General features: G+C 46.6%; 1 protein-coding gene across 4 annotated transcripts in view; it reads right to left on the reverse strand.

The window, feature by feature from the left end:
- The window catches only part of phc3 (polyhomeotic homolog 3), a 55,196-nt gene that overhangs the window by 13,612 nt on the left and 15,809 nt on the right, over window positions 1-25,775 (reverse strand). For 2 of the 4 annotated variants that reach the window (XM_033031782.1, XM_033031786.1), the window contains exons 3-12: window positions 17,945-18,122; window positions 15,939-16,097; window positions 15,061-15,129; window positions 12,549-12,707; window positions 10,549-10,638; window positions 7,812-8,088; window positions 6,669-7,318; window positions 5,084-5,240; window positions 2,752-3,002; window positions 1,657-1,831 (exon numbers count right to left, since the gene is read on the reverse strand). In XM_033031782.1, the coding sequence (XP_032887673.1) occupies window positions 1,657-1,831; window positions 2,752-3,002; window positions 5,084-5,240; window positions 6,669-7,318; window positions 7,812-8,088; window positions 10,549-10,638; window positions 12,549-12,707; window positions 15,061-15,129; window positions 15,939-16,097; window positions 17,945-18,061 (2,104 nt within the window). In that variant the 5' untranslated portion in view covers window positions 18,062-18,122. The remainder of the gene's footprint in view (window positions 1-1,656; window positions 1,832-2,751; window positions 3,003-5,083; window positions 5,241-6,668; window positions 7,319-7,811; window positions 8,089-10,548; window positions 10,639-12,548; window positions 12,708-15,060; window positions 15,130-15,938; window positions 16,098-17,944; window positions 18,123-25,775) is intronic. The other 2 variants (XM_033031784.1, XM_033031785.1) reach the window with 2 other exon arrangements.

Raw genomic sequence — 25,775 nt, forward strand, 5'->3', positions numbered from 1 at the left:
TATTTAAAAAGGGAAGAGGCAGAGATACAGGTAGAGCTAGAGTGATTAGAAAGATGAGTGGAATGAACCATTATAAGTGCTAAGTTTAGATACAGTTTACGGTTATGAGGATGTAATGTCAGATGACTGTAATAATATAATTTTGCAACTGTGTGTTAATCAATTATATTTAATGTAGTAGAAATGGTGTTATTCGCCTCCAAGCTAAAGGGGGAGCAGTGTAATGTATATAATGTAAATGGTGTTACCTGCCTCCAAGTAAAAGGGGGAGCAGTGTAATGTATATAATGTAATTAGCATATGTTATGTCTTGTGCGAGGGGACGCATGCGCTAGAGGAGACTCATGGTGGCGTCCTACAATAAAGTAGCTTGTCAGTTTACTCCTGTATCTGAGAGTTCATTTGAGTCAGTTCCAAGTACCCAAAATACACTATAGTCACCTATCACTTGTCAGGCTTTGTCCCAACACCATCTCTCTTCCAGCTTCCATCCCCTTTTTACATTCAGTCTGAAGAACCTTGTTCAGCAATAGACACAAAATGCTGGAGCAACTCAACGGTTCGGGTAGTATCTCTGGAGAAAAGGATTTAGGTGAATTTTCTGGTCGAGACCCTTCATCAGACTAAGAGTCAGGGAGGGGACATCTTCTCCAGGGATGCTGCTTGACCCGCTGAATTACCCCAACATTTTGTGTGTCTTTTTGTTTGTAAACTAGCATCTGCAGTTCCTTGTGTCAACAAACTCCTCCAGTAATTTGTGCATTTTGCTCAAGGTTCCAGCATCTGCTCTCGCATCAAACCCTTAATAAGAAAGCCTTTATTAAGAAAGCTCTCAATATCGGCCTAACATCGAGGAGCTGGCGGCCTCTTGCTGGAGATCGACTTTGGGAGCACCAACTGCGGGAGCCTGCAGGACTTAATATTGTGGAGCTCTGTCCCATGGTTAGGGATCGACTTTGGGAGCTCCAACCGCAGGAGCTTCGACCGCCCAGATTGCGGGAGCTTTGATCGCCCCGACGCGGTGGCTTCGATTGCCGGCTGCGGGAGCTTCGATGGTCCTGACTGCGGATGGTTCGACTGCCCCGACCGAGGGAAAATAAAGAGGGAAGAAGATTAGACTTTATTGCCTTCCATCACAATGAGGAATGTGGGAATCCGCTGTGGTGGATGTTTATGTTAACTTTTATGTTGTTGTGTGTCTTGTTGCTTTTTCTGGCATGGTAAATCGAGTTTCACTGTACCTTAAATGGTACACGTGACAATAAAGGACTGGTGAACCATTGAATGGTGGCTCTCTTAGAGTCATAAAGTCATACAGCACAGGAACGGGCCCTTTGGCCCAAACAAGATGCCCCATTTACGCTGGTCCCACCTGCCTGCGTTTGGCTCATATCCCTCTAACCCTTTCCTATCCATGTCCCTGTTCAAGTGTCTTTTCAATGCTGATATAGTACCTGTCTCTGGCAGCATGATCCATATACCCACCACCCTCTCTTAGTAAAAGGCAGCAATATTTAGACCAATTTGTAGGACGTGAAGTCGCTTCATGTAATCAACATGCTGAAGAGGGCAGAAGGATTTGCTCCCATTTGTCCCCTTGCCCAGATCTCCCATCCCCCTCCACCTTCCCCCCCGTACTCTCTGAGACTTACGGACCTTCTCCCGTCAGTTCATCCACGTCGCTGTCGAGGGACTCCTCCAGTGATTTGCTCGTGTTGCCCTGCATTTCTCCTCCGGCTGACGGAGGTGCAGAGGCGGGTGGCGAGACCGGGGCGTCGTTTGGCACCTTCTGCTTGACCGGCTGCTCCGTCAGTAGCGAGGAACGACTCACCTGTTACGGGAAGAGAGGCTTCGCATTAACCGTTGGTGCCATTGCAACATGGCTCGAACACACCAAAACCTCCGGGGAGCACGAAGGGTTAATCTGCAAAACCCGCCTCCTGAAAGAATAATCAATCCCACCAGTCGTGCACTGTAAGGTCTTGGAAGAAACTGCTGTTTCATCAACTCAGCACACCAACGCCTTTACGTCTTCTGAAGGCTTAGGAAGTTTGACAAGTCCCCAACAACCCTCACCAACTGGTGCGCTGTAAAAAGCTCTTAGTCATACAGTGTGGAAATAGGCCCTTCGGCCCATCTTGCCCATGCCAACCAACATGCCTTATCTACACCATTCCCACCCTGCATTTGGCGCATATCCATCTAAAACGAATCCATATCCATGTACCTGTCCAAATGTCATTTACTGTAAATGTTTTGATCGTACCTACCTCAACTACCACCTCCGGCAGCTCGTTCCATATACCTACCACCCCTTATGTAAAAAAGTTGTTCCTCAGGTTCCTATTAGATCTTTACCTCTTCACCTTAAACCTATATTCTTATTGAGTTGCATCACAGCATGATTTGGGAACAGCTACATCCAAGGCCGGAAGAAATTGCAGTGTTGTGAATGTAGCTCCTTTCCATTGACTGACTGTATCTACACTTCACGATGCCTTGGCAAGGCCGCCAGCATAATCAAGGAACAGTCTCACCCTGGTCACTCCCTCTTTTCCCCTCTCCCTTCGGGCAGGAGGTACAGAAGTGTGATAACGCACACCTCCAGATTCAGGGACAGTAGACAGTAAATATGTCAAACTCAGACAGGAGAGACTGGCATAGATGGGGCAACTTGGTCGGCATGCATGAATTGGGGTGAATGGCCTGTTTCCTTGCTGTATGACTCTAGGAAAGGCAAGTTCTACTCACGGGGAATGGCTCCAGCCCCTCCTGGATGACAAAGCCCTCGATGACGTGGGTCAGGATCTGTGGCTTCACGATGGCCTGGGGTGGCTTGCTATCTGTGCCCGGAAGGATTCCCGTGTTGTGGGCAGCTCCGCTGGGCTTCGGCGTGGCGGGGAGGGAGGCAGGGGCCGAGGCGCTGGCGAGGAGCAGTGTGTCAGCGGACGACCGGATGACTGAGGCGCTCGCTGAGGTTACAACTGGAGTCTCCCGTCCTTCTGCAAGGCAAGGTGGACGGAGCCGTCAAATCCTCATTTAGCATTTGCACTGTTATTTACTCAAGTCAAGGATGGCACAGCGGTAGAGTTGCTGCCTTACAGTGCCAGAGATCCTGATTCCATCCTGACTATGGGTGCCGTACGTAAAGAGCTTGCATGTTCTCCCTGTGACCGTGTGGGTTTTCTCCGGGTGCTCTGGTTTCTTCCCACATTCCAAAGACGTTCAGGTTTGTAAGTTAATTGGCTTCTGTAAATAGCCCCTAGTGTGTAGGATGGAACTACTGTTCTGGACGTATGGGTGATTACAGGTCGCTGCGGACTCGGTGGGCCGAAGGGCCAGTTTTCATGCTGTATCTCTAAACTAAGCTATGATGCAGCTTTACAAGACTTTGGTCAGGCAGCATTTGGAGTACTGTGTGCAGTACAGTAAGGATGTGGAGGCTTTGGAAAGGGTACAGGACGGAAAGATGTTTACCCGAATGCAGCATGGTGGCGTAGCGGTAGAGTTGCTGCCTTGCACCACCTACAGCGCCAGAGACCCGACTACCGGTGCTGTCTGGATGGAGTTTGTATGTTCTTCCCATGACCTGTGTGGATTTTCTGTGAGATCTTCGGTTTCCTCCCACACTCCAAAGACGTACTAGTATGTAGGTAAATTGGCTTGGTATAAAAGTAATTTGTCTCTAGTGTGTGTAGGATAGTGTTAATGTGTGGGGATCGCTGGTCTGTGCGGACTCGGTGGGCCGAAGGGCCTGTTTCCATGCTGTATCTCTAAACTAAACTAAAAACGACATGCTGCCTGGATTAGAAGGTATTAGCTGCAGGGAGAGGTTGGACAGACTTGGATTGTTTTCTCTGGAACATCAAAGGTTGAGGGGAGACGACAGAAATAGATAAAGTTATGAGAGGCATATATAGGGTAGACACAGAACCCTTTTCCCAGGATAGAAAAAATAAATGCTAGGGGGCTTTAAGTTGAGAGGGGCAGAGTTCAAAAGAGGTGTGCAGGGCAAATTTAATGGAAGGAATAAGATTTAGAAAAGATTGGATAAAATGCCAGAGCACCAGTCTGCTTGAAGGATGAAACTTCAAGATGTAGGTGTCATCATGGAAACAGGTCCTTTGGCTCACCGAATCCATGCCGACCATCGATCACCCAATCACACTAGTTCTATGTAATCCTACTTTCTCATCCACTCCCTACATACTAGGGGCAATTTACAGAGGGCCAATTAACCTATAAACCCGCACGTCTTTGGAATGTGGGAGGAAACCAGAGCAGCCGGAGGAAACCTACATGGTCAGAGGGAGAGCGTGCAAATTCCACACACAGATAGCACCCGAGGTCAGGATTGAACCCGGGTCTCTGACGCTGTGAGGCAGCCGCTCGACCAGCTGCGTCACTATGTTGCTCTTTGACATCGATGTGCGAGAGAAACAATGAGAGCAGGGAAAGTGTCATGTACCTGAAATGTCGAGTCTGTTTCTGTTCTCGACGGATGCTGCCTGACCTGCTGCATCTTTCTGCTTATGTTTCAGAGTTCCAATAATTTACGAGGATGTTGAGGGCCTGAGCTCTGAGGAGAGGTTGAGCAGGCGAAGACTTGGAGCGCAGGAGGCTAAGGGGTGATCTTATGGAGGTGTTTAAAATCATGAGGTGCACAGATAGGTTGAATGTACAGAGTATTTCTCTCAGGGTAGGAGAACCAAGAACTAGAGGACATTGGTTGAAGATGAGAGCAGAAAGAATTAATAGAGAGGAGGGTGGTGGGTGTATGGAACAAACTAGCAGGTAGTTGAGGCAGGTACAATAACAACATTTATAAGGCCCTATAATTGGAAAGGTTTAGAGGGAAGACACAAAATGCTGGAGTAACTCAGCAAGTCAGGCAGCATCTCTGGAGAACATGGATAGGTGACATTTTGGGTAGGGTACCCTTCCTCAGACCCAGTTAAGGTTTAGAGAGATACGAGCCAAATGCGGGCAAATGGGACTAGCTTCACCAGGGCATGTTGGATGGCATGGACGAGTTGGGCCAAAGGGCCAGCTTCCCTGCCGTGTGACTCTAAGACTCTATGACCTTGGCAAACGTTCCCGGTTGTCTGTGTTTCCCCTTCCGCCGCCGAGATGGAGGATTCGGAGTGGGAGGTGAGTGGTGAGACTCCTCTTCGAGCTGCAAAGCATTCTTCATGCTCCTCCCTCATCTCCTGGTCACAGTTATCTTCCACCGAGCATACCTGGCAAAGGCACAACGTCTCACCATTAGATGGTAAGACCCAGTGTAAAAAACTCCCATCCCAACTCACACACAACCCACGGAATAGCGCACTTTTCCACATCCCCAGTGCAATTCTCTCTCCTGTACATCCACCTACACAGTCTCACACATCTTCCAACTTCTTGTCAGGCAACATACAGGTCATTCTGCTACAATGTGTGTTTACATAACTCAAGGGAAACAGCGCGGTTGATGTATTATGGAACGCTATTTAAGTCACGCGGACCAAATTGGTTATAAAACTATTCCTATCATGCACCTAGAGCCACTTAAAGGTTCATTTGGAAATAAAGGAGCAGAAGAAAAGTTGCCTTGGGATAAAAGTCATGAGCAAAAAAAGTTACCACTGTTAGATTCCCAAAATTCCCGTCCCAACTAACACACGACACAAGCAGAACCCATAGAACACAGTGCACTTTTCCACAATCTGGAATCCAACACAATTGCATCTTAATCGCGCAGTTTCACCACAGGGAGGCATTTAAATTGACAAGCAATTGCTTCTATTGACACTTGTGCAATGGTACGCCATTTAATATTGCCATATACAGCCATTGGCCTTTTAAATATGCAGTAACAAAAATAAACTTGTAGCTTTTAAAAAGGTTTTAAAAGGTACAAGTGGCTTTTAGAAAGGCACATGGATATGCAGGGACTGGAAGGATATGAATCTGTGCATGCAGATTAGATTAGTTAGACAAGCACATCATGGGCAATACAGCCATGGTAGGCCGAAGGGCATGTCCCTGCGCTATATTCTCCCATATTATTGCATATCTACATTACATTGATATGACCTCCCCACAGGCACCACCTCAGCCAGGGAAACACACGCTCCCCACATTTAACCCCCCTCCTTAACAAGAACTGAAATAAGAGCGGTAGAGCATGGTAACAGGCCTTCAGCCCACTTGGTCCATGCTGGCCAGGTTGGCATTGTTCGTATGTTATCGCTCTCTCTCAACCCCATTATCCTGCCTTCTCCCCATAACCCCTGACACCCTTACTAATCATGCATCTACCAATCTTCGCTTTAAAAATACAAAATTACTTGGCCTCCACCCGTCATCTGTGGCAATGAATCCCACAGGTTCACATCCTCTGACTAAAGAAATTCCTTCTCATCTCCTTTCTAAAGGTACGTCCTTTTATTCTGAAGCTGTGCCCCCTGGTCCTAGACACTCCCGCTAGTGGAAACACCCTCTCCACATCTGCTCTATCCAGGCCTTTTAATACTTGGTAAGTTTCAATGATGTTCCCCCCCTTATGGGCTAGTCCCATTTGCCTCCATTGGGACCATATCCCTCAACACGACCCGCGAACCGCCGGCACTGAGAACTGCCCGCTCGAGTTCTGTGCGAGGTGAAGATGTTTGAACGACTCCTACCAGGGGGACGTCAACAGGGGGCGAGGCGTGGACCTGGAGGTTGACGGCGATGGTCTGAGGCGGAGGCAGAGCCTGGAAGGGCATCTGGATCAGGGCCTGGGCAGCGGGCAGCTGCTCCCTGGCATGTAGGACCGTCTGGGGCAGCACCTGGGTGGAGGAAACGATGTCTGGTCCGAGAGCCAGAGCCCGCACCGACTGCAGGGGGTGGGCCGGGATGTTCAGGAGGGGAGGGATGTTCAGGGGGGGACGGGCCTGTCGCAGGGGTCCGATCTGAGCCACCGGCGAGCGATGGGCTGGGCCGGGGACCAGCTGGGTAGGGGTGAGGGACTGCGGCTGCACAATGATGCTGGGAGGAGGCAATGGCGAGCGGGGTGGGGAGCGGGGCAAGACTGGGGAGACCACCACCGTTTGCTGCTGGGACTGCGGATGAGGGTGGGCTGAGGGGTGGGGTGAGGGCTGGCTGAGCGGCTGGCTGTGGGCCTGGGTCGAGACACAGTGGGGATGGGGAGGGGGTGGGTGATGGGGTGGAGGGCAGGGCTCGGGGGCCAGGGACTGCAGCTGCGGCCTGTGCTGGATTAGGAGCTTGGGCAGGGTCTGTTGCTGGGGCAGTTGCTGCTTCATCAACTGGTGCTGCATCGGGGTGTAGGGAGCTGTAGTGAACAAAGACACCGACCATTAGCACAGAGCAACGTCACACCTCCCAACACGCCGCCCCACTCCGCAGAGCAACTAAGCTAAACTAAACTAAGCTAAACTGAGCTAAGCTAAACTAAAATAAGCTAAGCCATGTCAAGCTAAACCAAGCCATGCTAAACTAAACTAAGCCATGCTAAGTTGAACCAAGCCAAGATGAACTAAACCAAGTTGAACTGAACTAAGTTGAACTAAACCAAGTTGAACTAAACTTAGTTGAACTAAGCTAAGCTAAACTAAGCTGAACTAAATTAAACAGGCCCCTTTTCCGGTGCTGTTCTGTTCTATGTTGAAGCCAAATGATCAACCATGCCCCTATTTTTTGTTTTTAAACGGACAGACAGCTTGTCAAACATCTCACGAAGGATGGGCACAATGTTGGAGTTGGTGACATCTCCACCATGAGATGATCTGACCCACCTTCTCCCTCTCTGTATCCCTGCTGCTTACCAGGAGCGATGAGTTGCTGTGCGCTTGTCGGAATCTGCAGCCGGGTTACCGTGGAGACGCGAGACTCGATGCTGGGCGGGGTCAGGTTCTCCCCTTTCTTGGCGTTCTCGGGGCCCGGTTCTAACACGTTGATCTTGGAGGAGACACTTTGGCCGGCTGTCTTCACGTGGCTCATTGAGAGGGGCTGCGTCTGACACGTGCCTTTCAGCGGGACGCTTTGAGGAGATGGAGCGGGCAGCACTCCCAATTGCTGGCTCCGAACCGCTAGATTATGAACCTAAGATCCAAGAGAGAGATCAAGAGCTACAGGTTCCAACTGTCCCACAAAAGGTTGGATTTAGGTTGCAGAATATAGTGTTACCGCCAGAGAGAAAGGGTGGCACAGTGATGTAGCTGGTAAAGCTGCTGCCTCACAGTGCCAGAGAGCCCTAGTATGTAGGAAGTGGATGAGAAAGTGGGATAACATAAACTAGTATGAGCGGGTGATTGATGTTGGCATGAACCTGTTGGGCTGAAGTGCCTGTTTCTATATTGTATCTCTAAACAAAAGTACATATTAAAAAAATGGAAGGGCCACAATGAGGTAGATTTGACTTTTATATATTATCCCTGTAGCTGTAACACACTATTCTCAACTCCATTCCCATTCTCTGTGCACCAGCATTTGTACTCGTGTATGGTTCGATCTGCCCATATATCATGCAAAACAAAAATGTTCACTGAAAAAGACACAAAGTGCTGCAATACCTCAGCAGGTCAGTCAGCATCTCTGGAGAACATGGATAGGCGATGTTTTGTATCGGACCCTTCTTCAGTACCTATCAGAAACGTCGCCTTTCCATGTTCTCCAGAGATGTTGCCTCACCCGTTGAGTTGCTCCAGCACTTTGTAAACCAGCATTTGTGGCACAGTGACACTACAGTAAAGTTGCTGCCTTATAGCGCCTGAGACCCGGCTTCGATCCTGACTACGGTTGCTATCTGTATGGAGTTTGTAACGTTCTCTGTGACAGCATGGGTTTTCTCCGGGTGCTCTGGTTTCCTCCCACACTCCAAAGATGTACAAGTTTATGAATTGTCCCTATTGTGTAAGATACTGCTATTGTAAAGGGTGATCACTGGTGGGCACAGACTTGGTGGACTGAAGGGCCCATTTCCATCCTGCACCTTTAAATCTTTTGTTCCTTGTGTCTTAAGCTTTTGATTGTATCTTGGTACACGTGACAATCATAAGCCAACACCAATACAAACAAGGATACAAAGAGCTGTAGTAACTCAGTGGGTCATACAACATTCCTGGGGAACATAGATAGTTGACATTTCGGGTCCAGACCCTTCTTCATACTCTTCTTTGGCCTGATACATCACCTATCCATGTTCTCCATAGATGCTGCCTGACCTGCTGAGTTACTCCAGCACTTTTTGCTCTACACTTCATTGATTGATTGAAAGATGCAACATGGAAACAGGCCCTTAAGCCCACACCGAACATCGATCGCCTGTTCACACTAGTCCTATGTTATCCCACTTTCTCATCCACTCCCCTATGCACTAGGAGCAATTTTATGTGTGGACAATTAACCTACACACCTGCACAGTCTTTAGGATGTGGGAGGAAACTGGAGCACCTGGAGAAACCCATGCAGTCACAGGGAGAACGGACAAGCTCCACACAGGCTGAGATCGGAATTGAACCCGAGTCTCTGGTCTAGTGCCGCACTTCCATATGCAGATTTTCATTAAATTTCTTCAAAAATGTATTTTGACTCTTGACAACCTGCCTGAATCATAAAATTATAGTCGTGGAGCGTGAAATGGGCCCTTCGGCCCAATTTGCCCACACTGACCAACATGTCCCATCTACACTAGTCCCACCTGCTTATGTTTGGCCCATATCCTTCTAAGCCCGTCCTATCCATGTACCTGTCTAAATGTTTCTTAAACATTGTAATAGTACCTGCCTCTACTACCTCCTACAGCAGCTCGTTCCATTCACCCACCACCCTTTGTGTTAAATAAGTTGACCCTCACTCTCACAGTGCCAGTGACCTGGGTATAATCCTGACCTGGTGTTGCCTATGTGTGGAGTTGCATGTTCTCCCTATGACCACATGGGTTTCCTTCAAGTGTTCCAGTTTCCTCCCACATCCCAAAGACATGCGGTTTGTAGGTTAATTGGGCCTCAGTAAATTGCCCCTCGTGTGCAGGGAGTGGATGTGAAAGTGTGATAACATAAAACTAATGTAAATGGATGATCGATGGTTGGCGTGGACATAGCAGGCTGAAGGGTCTGATTCCATGCTGTAATTTTAGACTAAAGATCAATGCTGATAAGAGTCTTGGCATCACCAATAAACCTTCCCTTTTGTACACTGACATAAGATTATCCAATGCAAGCACATAGTCATACAGCACGGGAACAGGTCCTTCGGCTCAATTCATCCATGCCAACCAAGATGCCTGGGTTAGGCCCAAATCCCTCGAAACATTTCCTATCGATGAACCTGTCCAAGTGTCTTTTACATGATAAATTTAAATGTTTGAATGATAAATTTAAACATTTAAACGATAAATTTAAATGCTAATTTTGAATGTTAAATAATAAATGATCCTAGAGTTTGTGGACCTGCCTTGCAAAGGGACAAAGCTCTCAGCACCAGCAGCAATGAAGAGTCAGGTGAAGGTTGGCACTTGTATTTTGTTGCGTTTCCCTGGGATGTCTGACTGTAACAACTCACCTGAGTGGGTGCAGATACCGAAGAGGAGGAGGAAGCAACAGGAATGTCGGGCTGGACAGTGGCTACAGTAGCAGTGGGAGTGAAAATCAGCTGCAGAGATAGAGAGAAGATCAGGAAAGAGCAGGAACAAAGATGAACAAAGATGTACAGCACAAGAACAGGCCCTTCGGCCCATGCTGTCTGTGCCGAACGTGACGCCAAGATATACTCATCTGCTCGCACATGATCCATATCACTGAACGTGGAACAGTGCAGCACAAGAACAGGCCCTTCGGCCCACAATGTCTGTGCCAAATATGATGCCAAGACCAATTCTTATGTGCCTGCATGTGATCTATATCCCTCCATTTCCAGCATGTCCATGTGTCTATCTAAAAGCCTCTTAAGCACCTCTATCGTATCTACCTCCACCACCACCCCAGGCAGCACGTTCCAGGCACCTATCACACTCTGTATTAAAAAAACCTGGCCCATACATCTTTAAACTTCCCCCCTCACACCTTAAAGATATGCCCCCTAATCATTGACATTTCCACTCCTGAAAAAGAATTCTGACTGTCTATCTTATCTACACCACTCGTCATTTCATATACTTCTTAACTAATCTCCCCTCAACCTCCGGCATTCCAGAAAAAAACAATCCAAGTCTGTCCAAACTTCTCCTTTTAGCTATTATAGGTATCTACTATTCTAGGCAGCATTCCGAGTGTCATGAGAAACAAGCAAACACTCTGCTTCCCAAGGGCTAACTTTTCACATGCTGCCTCAGAAAAGGAGCCAACATAATCAAAGACTTGTCACACCCGGTCATTTCTTCTCCACCCTACTCTTGTTGTGCATAAGGTACAAAAGCTTGAAAGCGTGCATCATCAGACTTAGGAATAGTTTGTCCCCTCTGTTACCAGGTTTCTGAACGGTCCTTCCATAAGCTAAGGTACTGTCTAATTCCCCTCTATCCCAGTTTCCAGTCTTGATTTTCCATCTCTACCCCATTGCAGACATTGGACTTTATCAATGGAACTGGTACTCAACAATGATGAGAACTATATTCTGCACTCTGTATTTTCCCCTTTTGTACTTGTGTTTGACTTGATTTTATTAGTGTATCGTATTTTCTGATCTGATTGGATAGAATGCATAAGTCTGTAAGTTGTAAGAGCAGAATTAGGCCATTTGGCACATCAAGTCTACTCCACATTTCAATCATGGCTGATCTATCCTACTTTCTCAACCCAATTCTCCTGCTGTCTCCCCATAACCCCTGACACACATACTAATCAAGAATCTGACAATCTCTGCTTTAAAAATATCCATTGACTTGGCATCCATAGAAACATCGAAGATAGGTGTAGGAGTAGGCCATTCGGCCCTTCGAGCCAGCACCACCATTCAATATGATCATGGCTGATCATCCAAAATCAGTACCCCATTCCTGCTTTCTCCTCTATATCTTTTGATTCAGTTAGCCCTAAGAGCTCTACCTAACTCTCTCGTGAAAACATCCAGTGATTTGGCCTTCACTGCCTTCTGTGGCAGAGAATTACACAGATTACACACTCTCTGGGTAAAAAAACTTTTCCTCACCGCAGTCCTAAATGGCCTACCCCTTATTCTTACACTGTGACCCCTGGTTCCGGACTCCCCCAACATTGGGAACATTCCACAGCCTTCTGTGACAATGAATTTCACAGATTCACCACCATGTGACTGAAGAAATTCCTCCTAGTTTCCTTTCTAAAAGTACATCCTTTTAATCTCAGGCTCTGGCCTCTGGTCCTAGACTCTCCCGCTAATGGAAATATCTTCTCTACATTCACTCCGTCCAGGCCTTTCACTATTCCGTAAGTTGCAATGAGGCCCCTCCTCATCCTTCTAGACTGCAGCTAGTACCAGCCCACAGTGCTGTCAAAGTGACACAACATTCCAATCCATTGGTCAGCCGCAAAGTAGGTGCCGTACCCGTGAGTGTAACGCCGGTTCGCCCGCTGCATGACACTCACCATCTGGGCTCTGAGGTACATCTGGGCTTGGCTGGCAGTGAGGGTTGGGGTGGTGTTGCCGAGCAACATGGCTTGTTGGGTGATGCCACTGCCCGAGGCGTTTGCAGTCTGGGTGCGACTCACCAGCTGAGGGGCAGCGGAGGGAGGCGAGAGATTAATCTGCACATGAGAGAAACCCCCCCAACCCAAAAAAATAAGACGCATTAAAGTCAAGCTAGAACAGAATGTCATCTTGCATGCAAAACAGATCAGAGATTATGGAAACGTGCAATACAGAAACCTAATCACACACCGCATACATCAATAACAGAATTAATGGTTTCCCCATTCTCTTCTCCATACTGTGGACAGAAGGAACTACAGATACCGGTTTACAAAAAGGGACATGTAGTGCTGCAGTAACTCAGCAGGTCAGGCAGCATTTCTGGAGGACATGGATGAGTGACGTTTCAGGTCGGAATCTTTCTTCAGACTGATCGTACGATCATTCTGGTACATACTTCTCTCCTCAACCTCTGATGTTCCAGTGAAAACAATCCAAATTTGTCCAGCCTCTCCTTGATACTCATACCCTTGTAGGATCTACTGGGATTTCCTGAAGCCCCTTTTACCTACATTCTCACCAATCATAACCCGTGTGCAGATATGGCCAATTAGTGCGTCCGACATTGGAGTTGTTATTGAGTTCTTAGAATAGTTTCTTTATTGTCATTGTAACATGAACCATGTACAACGAAATTGTAAGGCTGCATGCAAAACCAACGTGGGCGTGAAGGCCCCACACCCTCTAATCAAAGCAGAATTCTGGTCAAATTCTTCTCCACCTTCTCCAAAGCCTCCATTTATTTTACTTTTCCATTTCATCGGTTGGAGCTGCATACTAAATCTCGTTGCACTGACGTGCAATGACAATTTAAAAAAAAAAAGATATTATTATTATGTCCTTCCTGTAATGGGGCAACCAGAACTGCACGCAATACTCCAAATGCTGAAAATCCTACTACAGTCATTCTGAAGAAGGATCCCAACCTGAAATGCCGCCTGTCCACGTTCTCCAAAAACGCTGCTGACCCGCTAATCCCGCACTTTGCCTCTTTTTTTAGTAAACTGGTTCCTTGTGTCTACAATAACTCTCAGAAAGCTCAACTCCAACATAACTTCCCTCTGAATGCTCCTACAGTTTAGTTCAGAGATACAGCATGGAAACTGGCCCTTCGGTCCACCAAGTCCATGCCGACCATCGATCACGCATTCACAGTTGTTCTATGTTATCCAACTTTCTAATTCGCTCTAGGGGCAATTTTGAGTTTTTAGTCAAGTGGTACTGCCAATACAGCTACTGCCTCATAGCTCCAAGTTCAATCCTGACCTCCGGTGCTATCTGGGTGGATGTTCTTCTTGTAACTTCGTGGGTTTCCTCCGTGTGCTCCTAGTTCCTTCCCACATCCCAAGGACGGCCAGTTTGAAAATCAATTGGCCTCTATAAATTGACCCTGATGTATAGGGAGTGGATGCGAAAGTGGGAAAACATAGAGCTAGTGTGAACAGGCAATCAATAGTCGGCATGGGCTCGGTGGGCCAAAGGGTCTGTGTTCATGCTGTATCTTTAAACACTAAAGCATTAAGGGCCTGTCCCACTTAGACAATTTTTTAGGCTACTACAGACGACTAGGCTGTCGCCACATGGTCACCTGTATGGTCGTGAGTAGTCTCCTCAGTCGCCCAAAAAGTCGTAGCGTCTTTCTGGTCACCCCTGGATTTTCAACATGTTGAAACATTTTCGGAGACAATCAGCGACAGTGGGTTTGACGCCAATGAGCACAGCTTGACTTCACCTGACGTAGGTGCTGTCGTAGTTGTCGCCAATTTAACGTAGGTTGTCGCCGGTTCTGACTTTGGGTTTTTTTTGTTGTTAAAGTAATGATTCTATTTCAAATTTTATGTGGAAGTGGGGTCCAGTCACCGTTTTTTCAGCGCCCTGCTACGACTATGACAGTCGCCGGCAGTCGCCTAAAAATAGCCTAAGTGGTTCAGGCCCTTTAGGCTCCTAAGAACTACACACACTAACCTCAATTAACAATGGACTGATTTTAGTTGCACTAAGGACTTTGGAATTTTGTTTTGCAGTAGGACTGAGGTTATTACTTTGTTGTAATTTTATCTATTACATACCATCTATTGTGCGTACTGCATTTACAGGCCTGTTATGCTGCTGCAAGTAAGAATTTATTTCTTCTGTCGGTACATTTAGTCATCAAGTCATAAAGTCATACAGCATGGAAACAGGCTTGCCCACACTGACCACCATGCCCCATCTACAGTCTTCCCACCTGCCTGCATTTGGCTCATATCCCTCCAAACCAATCCTATCTATGTTCCTGTCCAAATGTTTTTTGAAACGTTGTGATCGTACGTTATGATATGACAATGAAACACTCTGGACTCTCTGAAGAGCATCCTGCTGCACTGTTCCCTTTAGTATTAACACATCGCGAGGATATTGGTGACTCACTGAGGTTTGTGACCCACTCTGTTGCTGACTGGCGCCTCCTGTTGGAGAAGATGACTGACGTCCGCCTCCCTGAAATTACAGTGGGAAGAATAATGAGAAACACACATCACAGGGTCAAGTGTGAGGCCTTAGCCTCCGAGGAACCAGACACTGAAACCTCACGCTACATTATTAATACCTTTCCCAAGTTCAACTGCAATATACATTACCTTCAAGACAGAGCATAACTTAACTACCACCTGTCTCTTCCCACATTATTTTATTGATTTAGACATACATCACAGAATCAGGCGACTGAGTCCGTACCAACCAGCAATCGTCCGTACACCAGTTAATAGTTCTATCCTACACGCTAGAGACAATTTACAATTTTATCAAACCCAATTAGCCTACAAACCTGTACATCTTTGGAATGTGGGAGGAAACTGGAGCACTCGGAGAAAACCCACGCTGTCACAGGGAGAACGTATAAACCCTTACAGACAGCACCCATAGTCAGGGTCGAACCCGGGACTCTGATGCTGTAAAGAAGCAACTCTACCGCTGCACCACTGTGCCACAGCTTCATAGAGTCCTACAACATGAAATAGGCCCTTCAGGCCAACCTGCCCACACCGACCAGGATGCCTCACCTACTCTCGTCCCAGCTACCCATGTTTGGCCCATATCTCTCTAAAACCTATGCAATCCATATACTTGTCCAAATGCCTTTCAAATGTTGTCATTGTACCTGCTTCAAATACCTCCTCCGGCAGCTCTTCAGGCAACATTCTACCCCAAGGTAAGCTCGGAGTTGTTATCCACACTCTTCCCCCCACCCCCACACCTGTCCCCCCAAACCGCCATCCGAACCCTCTCCCCGTCCCCCGAGATCTCACCTGCTGGACGGATGTCAAGCTCTGGATCTGGGTGCTGCTCAGCTGTTGCTGTTGCAGTGCTGCGGTCTGCAGCATTAAATGCTGCTGCTGCGCGGCATACATCTGCTGCAGGTACTGGGCTGCAGTGCTGGGCTGTCGGTGCAAGGCTTGCTGGATCACCTGCGGGGGGACAAGACAACGTCAGACTTACCAATGAAGGAACATAGAATTGCAGATAATGATTTACGCAAAAGGACACAAAGTGCTGGAGCAACTCAGCGGGTCAAGCAGCGCCTCTGGATAGAGGACGTTTCAGGTCGGGACCATTCTTCAGACGTGATATGTCACCTACCCATGTTCTCCAGAGATGCCACCTGACCCACTAAGTTACTCCAGCACTTTATATCCTTTCGTCGGACTTTAAAAGGTGCGCGCCACACTGTAAGCTCCCGTCTCCACTCATCATGAACTGGTTCTGCTTGTAGAGACGTCCTTTCTCACCACTCCTGTGTGATTTTGATGTCACACTCAGGACTGTGGAAGCACGGTCTCCACATCATGCGATTGCTGTACGATTTCTGACCTAAAGATAGGTATGTTACAAAACTTACCTTCAGCGGCGCTGCAGTTCTGCCACTGGCCGTGTGCGCGAATTTGGCGCCTTTGAGAGGGGGGCGAGATTAAAATGCCGTTTTCTCCTGCGTGTCGGGAGTCGATTTTCTCAGGCTGTTAAGCTGCTGAAGAATAATCGATCCAACTTGCGTTCTCTGAAGTTTTTTATAAACATCGCTGGATAATTTAATCGCAGCAGTAAAATAAAAATAGACTTCTAACGCCGTCAACGCCGACAACGGGACGGATCTCACATACGGGAGAGCTAAAGGTAAGCCGTTTATTTTACATATAAACTTGCTTCTTAGGATTACTTTAATTCAAGTTTTACATTGCGAAAAGGTGATTTAAGCCCCATACGAACTGGCAGCGTTTTTCCTGCCGATATGGGGTTTAAATTCACCGCAAACCACAACGTTCCAAACAATCGCGTTCCACAAAATCCCACTCGCAAGGTGATTAAAAAGGGCCATTAATTTGTGGGAATTAAACACTAAATTCGTTCCATTTGGCCTATAAATTCATGACAATGAGATTTAAAAATCATGTTATATTGTGAATTTTAGTGTGAATGTTATTTGGACACTTAGGTTATTTAAAAATGTTAACCTTTTCTTAAGAAATGGATAGATGTTTAGATCTAGTTATTGAATTTTGTAATTAGCTACATTTAGGTGACTAACTAATTATATGCTTTAATTTCAGGTCATCCAAGTAAGATTGTTTCATATTTGTTTCAGAATGCTTCAATCTATAATAACTGAAAATTTCATTCAGTTCTTTTAATTTTTAAGAAAGTTATGGGCTTTTGACTGTCCTTGATTACAGCTTTTGAGTTGTCAATGGAAAAGCAATAGGGAACAAGATGCTAATTTCCGAGTATGAAAATGGCCATTACCTTTTTAATACTGAAGATATGAAAGTGAATTAGGTGTCAAATTAAACTTCTTTTTATGCTTTATCTGATGGGATAAATTGCAGACTTGATTTTTAAAATCTCAAAATTTTGTAACATTCCTACTATAGACTAAAAAAGGGTGTTGGCAAAAAGAGGGGGGGGGGGAAGAAGGTGGGAGGATGAGAGAGGGAGGATGAGAGAGGGAGGATGAGAGAGGGAGGGGGAGAGAGGAAGGGGAGAGAGGGAGGGGGAGAGTGGGAGGGGGAGAGGGAGGGAGGGGGAGAGGGAGAGAGGGGTAGACTGCTGCTACGTACGGTGGCAGGCAGAGGATAGGGAGGAAAGGTAGAATTGTTCGGTGAACTTTTGTAACTTTGTCGGCGCCAGAAATGTGGCGGCATTTGTGTACTGCCGAGGTGAGGTATGCTATATGATTCTACCAGTTTGCATGCAAAACCAAGCATTTCTCGGTACCTAGGCACATGTGACAATAAAATATAATTGAACGAAGAGTACGTACCTGAACAGCTTGTCGGTCCGAGCTGCTGTAGACTGAGATTTGAGGACCCTGAGCCCTGGGAGATGTGCTGACAGTGGTGGTTGTTGTGCATGTTGTAATACTTTGATCATTTTCCATGGCTGTGCAGGTCCTGACAATCAATGCATCGGGTACAACGATCAAACGCAGGGTTTCAAAGCTGCAAGGTTGCAATACAGGAACTTAGCATTCACACCCTTAATGCTGTCATCGAGAGTTACGCTGGCAGTGTCTATATTGGGCAGACCTACCACTTGCCAGTTCCATGGAAGTCAGTTACAAAGAGAGCTGGCATAAAAAACACTATAGACCACATCCTGGCCACTGTACTGATCAGTATAAATGAAGATCAGAAAAGGTAATTGGGTACAGGAGCTGCAGGTGTTTGATTCTTGAGCAGAATAAAATGACAAGGAAGATGAAGAAGAATTTATTTTAGCCAAAGGATGGTAAATCAGTGGGATTCATTCCCACAGATGGCTGTGGAGGCCAAGTTATTGGGTAATTTTAATGCGAAGATTGACAGATTCTTCATTAGTAAGGGTGTCAAAGGTTATGGGGAGAAGGCAGGAGAATGAGGTTGAAGAGGAAAGATAGATCTGCCACGATGGAATGTAGAATCGATGGGCCAAATGGCCTAATTCTGCTCCCATGAGTCATAAGAATACAATGTACTGGAGGAACTTAGACAGCAGTCTGAATGAAGAAGGGTCTCGACCCAAAACGTCACCCATTCCTTTTCTTCAGAGATGCTGCCTCATCCGCTGAATTACTCCAGCATATTGTGTCTACCTTCGATTTAAACCAGCATCTGCAGTTCTTTCTTACACAAACTTAGACAGCATCTGTGGAGGAAATTGATGGGACCCTTCTTCAGACTGGTGGAAACCATAATAGAGGAGCAGAATTAGGCTATTCAGACCATCAAGTCTGCACCGCCATTCATTCACGGATGGTCTACTTTGTCCTCTCAATCCCATTCGCCTGCCATCTCTCCGTAACCCTTTGATGCTCATACTAATCAAGAACCTATCAATCTCCGCTTTAAAAATGCCCAATGACGGCCTCCACAGCAGTCAGTGGCAATGATTTCCACAGGTTCACCACCCTCGGCTAAAGAGACTGTACATTCATCTCCCATCCTCGATTTGTCTATGTGTACGAAAGAACTGCAGATGCTGGCTTAAATCGAAGATAGACACAAAATGTTGGAGTAACTCAACGGGACAGGCAGCATCTCTGGAGAGAAGGAATGGGTGACGTTTCGGTTCGAGACTCTTCTTCAGACTGCTTCGATTTCTCTATGTTTCCTCTTCCCACTGTCCCCTTCCATCCAAATCCCTCCCTCTGCCTTTACATTTTACTCCCTTTCTCTCCAAATATGACACCCTTTTGTCCCCTTTACAGCTCTAGCCTTTGTCACTAACTCCACCAATCTACCAATCAACGTGTACCCACCTATCACGTGCCAGGCTGTGTCCCAGTCCCACCTCCTTTTTCCAGCTTTCTCCCTTCTCTATCTGTCTAATCATGTCGTCTGTCCATTCCCTCCACAGATGCTGCCTGATCCACTGAGTTCCTCCAGCACTTTCTCTTTTGCTGAAGATAATACTTCTCGAGAAGGACTGCAGAAAAGGTTCACAATGATGTGCAAAAGGACACAACCCAATGGTATGAGGATTGAATTTTCCAATTTTACGTAACCCCTCCCCCTCCCAATCCCTTCTCGCCCCCACTCCCTCCCTTTCTTTACACCACCCTGCGCCCCACCTGGACTCGCACTCATCCCCCCCCCCCGTCCCCCCCCTCCCACGTTCCATCCTCTGGCTTCACAAGTTGCAACTTTTCAATCCTTTTGTCTTGAATCTTTTGTTTTAAACTTTGGCCTTTGCTCCAACCTACTGCCTGTCACCCCCCCCCCCCACCCCCCCCACCCCACCCCCTCCCTCCCTCACCCCTCGTCGCCATGCTTTGTCCTGCCTCTCCTCTCTTCCAGCTTTCTTTTCTTGCTCCCCACCCCACGCCCCCCGACACACACACAATCAGTCTGAGGAAGCTTCCCGACCCAAAACTTCACCTATCCATGTTCTCCAGAGATGCTGCCTGACCCACTAAGTTACTCCAGCACTTTGTGTCCTCTTTTCACAAGGATGTTGCCTGGATGGGCCTTGAGTTATGAAGACAGGCTGGGACTGTTCACCCTGGAGAGTAGGATGTTGAGGGGTGACCTTACAGAGGTATATAACATCTTGAGGGCCTTAGATAAACCCAGTCTTTTATACAGGGTGAGGGAGTATGGAAGAGAGGTGGGGGCGGGGCAAAGCCTGGCAAATGACAGGTGGATACAGGTGAGGGGGAGTGGGCTTGATTGGCACATGGGATTTGCACAGAGAAGAGGAAAAATGAGGTTCTAATTCACTCTCACCCACTCACGCTGTCAATTACAATTAATCCACTGCAATGCCTTTCCACACACGTAGTGTGATTCTACACCGGAGCTATGTTAGTCCAAGCTGGCACAATTCAAATCCAGACTGGGATCTCTTCACCACATTAACAGGGTGCTGTAAAATTTCCTGTGGCTTGTGGGTTCTGAATGAGATGAACCAGTGACCACACAGGCTGACAGCTCTGTACGAGCAGACCAGCAAAAGCATTGACAGCTTAGTCCGAAGTCAGGAACAACTTAGGCATTGGAAACTAGTCTCCCTGCGTTAAAATGCCAAGACAGCGATAATTAAGTGCAATGAGGAGAAATATTGAAGATTTTACTGCTGTTAGTAATCACACTCCACCAGAACGCATTTACAAGCTGACACACAGTACCGCTGCATCATTGCTAATGTGTTGCTGGAGCCACGTTAGTCGCGTGAAGAAAAAGCTCTTGTGTTTGGGAATTACCTGACAGGGAAGAAATTTACTAACGTAATGTTAGCCCGAGTATGACGCACGATATAACTACCGAGGAAATTTGTAGGGAAGTGACAAGCCTTAGCTTAATTCCACATCGTGGCTGAAAGATATCCAAGACTATCTGCTTACCCACAAGATGAACCCACGGATATGCAGAATACAGAATGAATCAGGAACACCGTTGATGTAGAACAGGACCACACAGGTGCAGACCCTTCGGCCCACGATGTCTGTGCCAAACATGATGCAATCCCTCAGTAGCCAACCATTTCAACTCCCCTTCCCTTTCACAAAATGATCTTTCTGTCCTGGGCCTTCTCCATTGCCAGAGTGAGGCTACAGGCAAATTGAAGGAACAGCACCTCATATTTTGCTTGAGTAGCTTACAACCCAATGGAATGAACAATGAGTCCTCCAATTTTAGGCTAACCTAGGTATGAACGTCAAATTCTCTAATTTTAAGTAACTTAATCTTACACTCCCCTTCACCACCCTCCCTCCTTTCTCCCTTCCTCCTCTCTAGTCATTTTACCTATTCCACAGATCTCCACATTGTTTCACTTGAGATCACACATTCCCTAGTCAAAAAAGGGCCTACCAGGCACCGCCCTGCCTGTGAGCATTTGTGGCTGGCCCTGATTGATCCTGGGCTTTTCTCACCTCCAGCTCCTCACCTCCCCCCCCCCCCCCCCCACCTACTTTCTCCCCATTTAAAACATCACCCATCCTATTTTCTCCAAGGATGCTGCCTGACCCGCTGAGTTACTCTAGCACTTTGCGCCTATCTTAAACTAATCTCCCCTTCGTGCATGTGATCCATATCCCCCCTGTTCATTCTGGTTGTGGGGTGATCAGAATTGTTGCACCCCACATCTTTGAAAGAGCTTTCCAATTCTCCTCCCTGCTGCTTTCTCTCTTTCAAAAGGTCTGAAGTTCTTATTTGGACTACCCTATGTGTCTAACTATCCTATCTGCTTCCACCATCATCCTGGAAGTGCGCTCCAGGCACCCATGTGTAAAAAAAACATGTCACACACATCTCCATTAAACTTTACCACTCTCACCTTAAAACAATGCCCTATAGTTTTTAACATTTCCACCCTAGGATAAAGGTTCTGACCATCTACCCGATCTATGCCTCTAGGGGCATTTCTAAACTTCTATCAGGATTCCATCAGCCTCCGATATTCCAGCAAAAAACAACCCAATGTGTCCAACCTCTTAGATGACAGGGTATTAAGTATAAGGAGACGTTGAGCAAACTTGGATTATTTTCTCTGGAGATTCAGAGCTTGAGAGGACACCTGATAGAAGGATAATGAGAGGAACAGATAAGGTAGACAGTCACAACCTATTTCCCATTGCAGAATTGTCAAAGTCTAGAGGCATAGCCTCAAGGTCAAAGGGGCAAAGTTTAAAGGAGAGGTGCAGGTGAAAGTTTTTTTTTTACACAGAGAATGGTGGATGCCTGGAACATGCTGCCAGAGGTGGTGGTGGAGGCATGAGATAGCGGCATTTAAGAAACTCTTTTGATAGGCAGGGAATGGAGGGATATGAATCACATGCAGGCAAAGGAGATTAGTTTAACTTGGTATCATGTTTGGCACAGACATTGTGAGCTGAATTGCCTGTTCCTTTGCTGTACTGTTTTATGTTCTAAATTCTTTGGGTGGTGCAGTGGTGCAGTGGGTACAGCTGCCACCTCACAGTGGTTTGATCCTAACCTCGGGTGCTGTCTGTGCGGAGTTTGCACGTACTCTCCCTGCAACCCCGTGGGTTTCCCTCCGTGCGCTCTGGTTGCCTCCCACATCCTAAAGACGTGGAAGTAAAAACTGGAACTGGAGTAAAATTGCCCCCGAGTGTGACAATAGACAATAGGTGCAGGAGTAGGCCACTCGGCCCTTCGATTCATTGTGATCATGGCTGATCATCCATTCCTGCCTTCTCCCCATATCCCTTAACTCCGCTATCTTAAAGAGCTCTATCTAACTCTCTTGAAAGCATCCCAGAGAAATAGTCTCCACTGCCTTCTAAGGCAGAGAATTCCACAGATTCACAACTCTCTGGGTGAAAATGTTTTTCCTCATCTCCGTTCTAAATGGCCTACCCTTTATTGTTAATCTGTAGCTCCTGGTTCTGGACTCCCCCAACATCGGGAGCATGTTTAGTGCCTCTAGCATGTCCAATCCCTTAATAATCTTGTATGTTTCAATAAGGTATCCTCTCATCCTAAATTCCAGTGTATACAAGCCCAGTCGCTCCATTCTTTCAGCATCTGACAGTCCCGCCATCCCGCGAATTAGTCTCGTGAACCTACACCGCACTCCCTCAATAGCAAGTATGTCCTTCCTCAAATTTGTAGACCAAAACTGCACACAATAATCCAGCTGTAGTCTCACTTGGGCCCTGTACAACTGCAGAAGGACCTCTTTACTCCTAAACTCAATTCCTCTTGTTATTAAGGCCAACATGACATTAGCTTTGTTCACTGCCTGCTGTACCTGCATGCTAACTTTCAGTGACTGATGAACAAGGACCCCCAGATCTTGTTGCACTTCCCCTTTTTCTAACTTGATACCATTCAGATAATAATCTGCCTTCCTGTTCTTGCCACATTAAACTGCATCTACCATGCATCTGCCAATTCACTCAACCTGACCAACTCACCCTGCATCATCATAACATCCTCTTCACAGTTCACACTGCCACCCAGCTTTGCCTCATCTGCAAATTTGCTAATGTTACTTTTAGAAATATAGAAACATAGAAAATAGGTGCAGGAGTAGGCCATTCGGCCCTTCGAGCCTGCACCGCCATTCAATATAATCATGGCTGATCATCCAACTCAGTACCCTGTACCTGCCTCCCTTTAGCCACAAGGGCCACATCTAACTCCCTCTTAAATATAGCCAATGAACTAGCCTCAACTACCTTCTGTGGCAGAAAATTCCACATCCCTTCATCTAAATTTTAATCCCTTCATCTAAATCATTATATTGTAAATAACTGCGGTCCCGAGCCTTCCTGTACCCCACTAGTCACTGCCTGCTATTCTGAAAAGAACCCGTTAATCCCTACTCTTTGTTTCCTGTCTGGCAACCAATTTTCTATCCATGCCAGTACCCTAATACCATGTGCTCTAATTTTGCCCACTAATCTCCTATGTGGGACCTTATCAAAGGCTTTCTGAAAGTCCAGGTACACTACATCCACTGGCTCTCCCGTGTCCATTTTCCTAGTTACATTTTCAAAAAATTCCAGAAGATTAGTCAAGCATGATTTCTCCTTCGTAAATCCATGCTGACTTGGACGGATCCTGTTACTGCTATCCAAATGTTCCGCTATTTCATCTTTTATAATTGATTCCAGCATCATCCCCACCACCGATGTCAGGCTAACTGGTCTATAATTCCCTGCGTCGGTAGTGGGTGAGATAGTGGGTGATGGATGGTCAGCTTGGACTCAGTGGGACGAAGGGCCTGTTTCCATGCTGTATCTCTAAACTATACTAAACTTTGGGGTGTTAACAACAAAACTAAACAGCCCTTATCAACGTACCAGCTGCTGGCCCATGCTAGGGAATTTGCTCCTGCTGAGGACACAAATATAGTCATGACCTCAGTAAGTATGATTCTAGGCATGAGATTGCATCGCCCTGCTGCATTAATTTTATCCCTGCCAAAAAGTTGGCCAGGACTGCTCTGATCACTGACGGCATCCTCACACTACCAGGAGCTCATATTTCAGGCACCACAGACCCTTAAGTGTGTTAAGTTACTGGCTAGTGGAGATTAACCACAGCGTTGAATGTGGCTAAATTTCTCAGCACGCGATCAATAATGGAGTGCCAATACCTTCCGAGCCGATTTAAGTAAAAAAGCCTCGGCCGTTAAGAGTTTCTCCGCCAGTGTCAAATGACTGCCATGGTGCAATAACCACAGACAATGCTGGAAATGACTCAGCAGGTCAGGTCCAAGACTACATCCATCTATCCAAGACTGCAAGATTGCAGAGCATGTGAACAAGGCTGATTAAAATGGGACATGCTTGCTTTGATTTAAAGACCAAAGATACTATGTGAGTTACGTAACGAATACGTCGCCTTAAGAGCATTGAGGCAATGGCCCACAGTTTTGTATACTGGCCAAGTCTGGATTGAGAAGCAGAGCATTTGACTAGTAGGTGTAGTATCAGCCAGCAATACATATTAACATGGCCCCATCAATTCCTTAAATGCATGCATGCAGATTTATGGCAAAAAAAGGGAAAATACCAGTTTTTAACCATTAATAGCCATTCCAAGTGGCTATACGTTAAATCCAGGGAAATCTCTCTCCATTGAATTTGCCTTTGCTGAACTAAGAACTACTTTTGCATGTCATAAGTTGTAGTAGCAGAAATAGGCCATTCGGCCCATCACGTCTACTCTGCCATTCAATCATGGCTGATCTATCTTTCCCTTTCAATCCCAGTCTCCTGTCTTCTCCCCATAACCCCTGATACCTGTACTAATTAGGAATCTATCAATCTCCACCTTACAAATATACATTGACTTGGCCTCCACAGCCGTCTGTGGCAATGAATTCCAGCTTCACCACCCTCCGACCGATCAACATGTCATGCACTACCAGAGGAAATAGACTCTGACAAAGGGCCACAGTTTGTTGTCTGTAGCTTGTGCATGGCAGAGTACCATGGTGTTGCTTGTTCTGCAATTTCCAAAGCCTGCATCAAAAAATCATCACTCGTTGAAGCTGGGGCATAAATGGAACTTTCACATCCCATTTTCGAGCTCTCATGGGACAGTCTAGACAATGCGTCTATCATTACAGTTTGCTTCAAGCTACAGTATTCTACATTCTAGTAGTCATACAGCGTGGAAACAGGCCCTTCGGCCTAA

The sequence above is a fragment of the Amblyraja radiata genome, chromosome 13 (genome assembly GCF_010909765.2).
Source record: "Amblyraja radiata isolate CabotCenter1 chromosome 13, sAmbRad1.1.pri, whole genome shotgun sequence".
Taxonomy (NCBI): Eukaryota; Metazoa; Chordata; class Chondrichthyes; order Rajiformes; family Rajidae; genus Amblyraja; species Amblyraja radiata.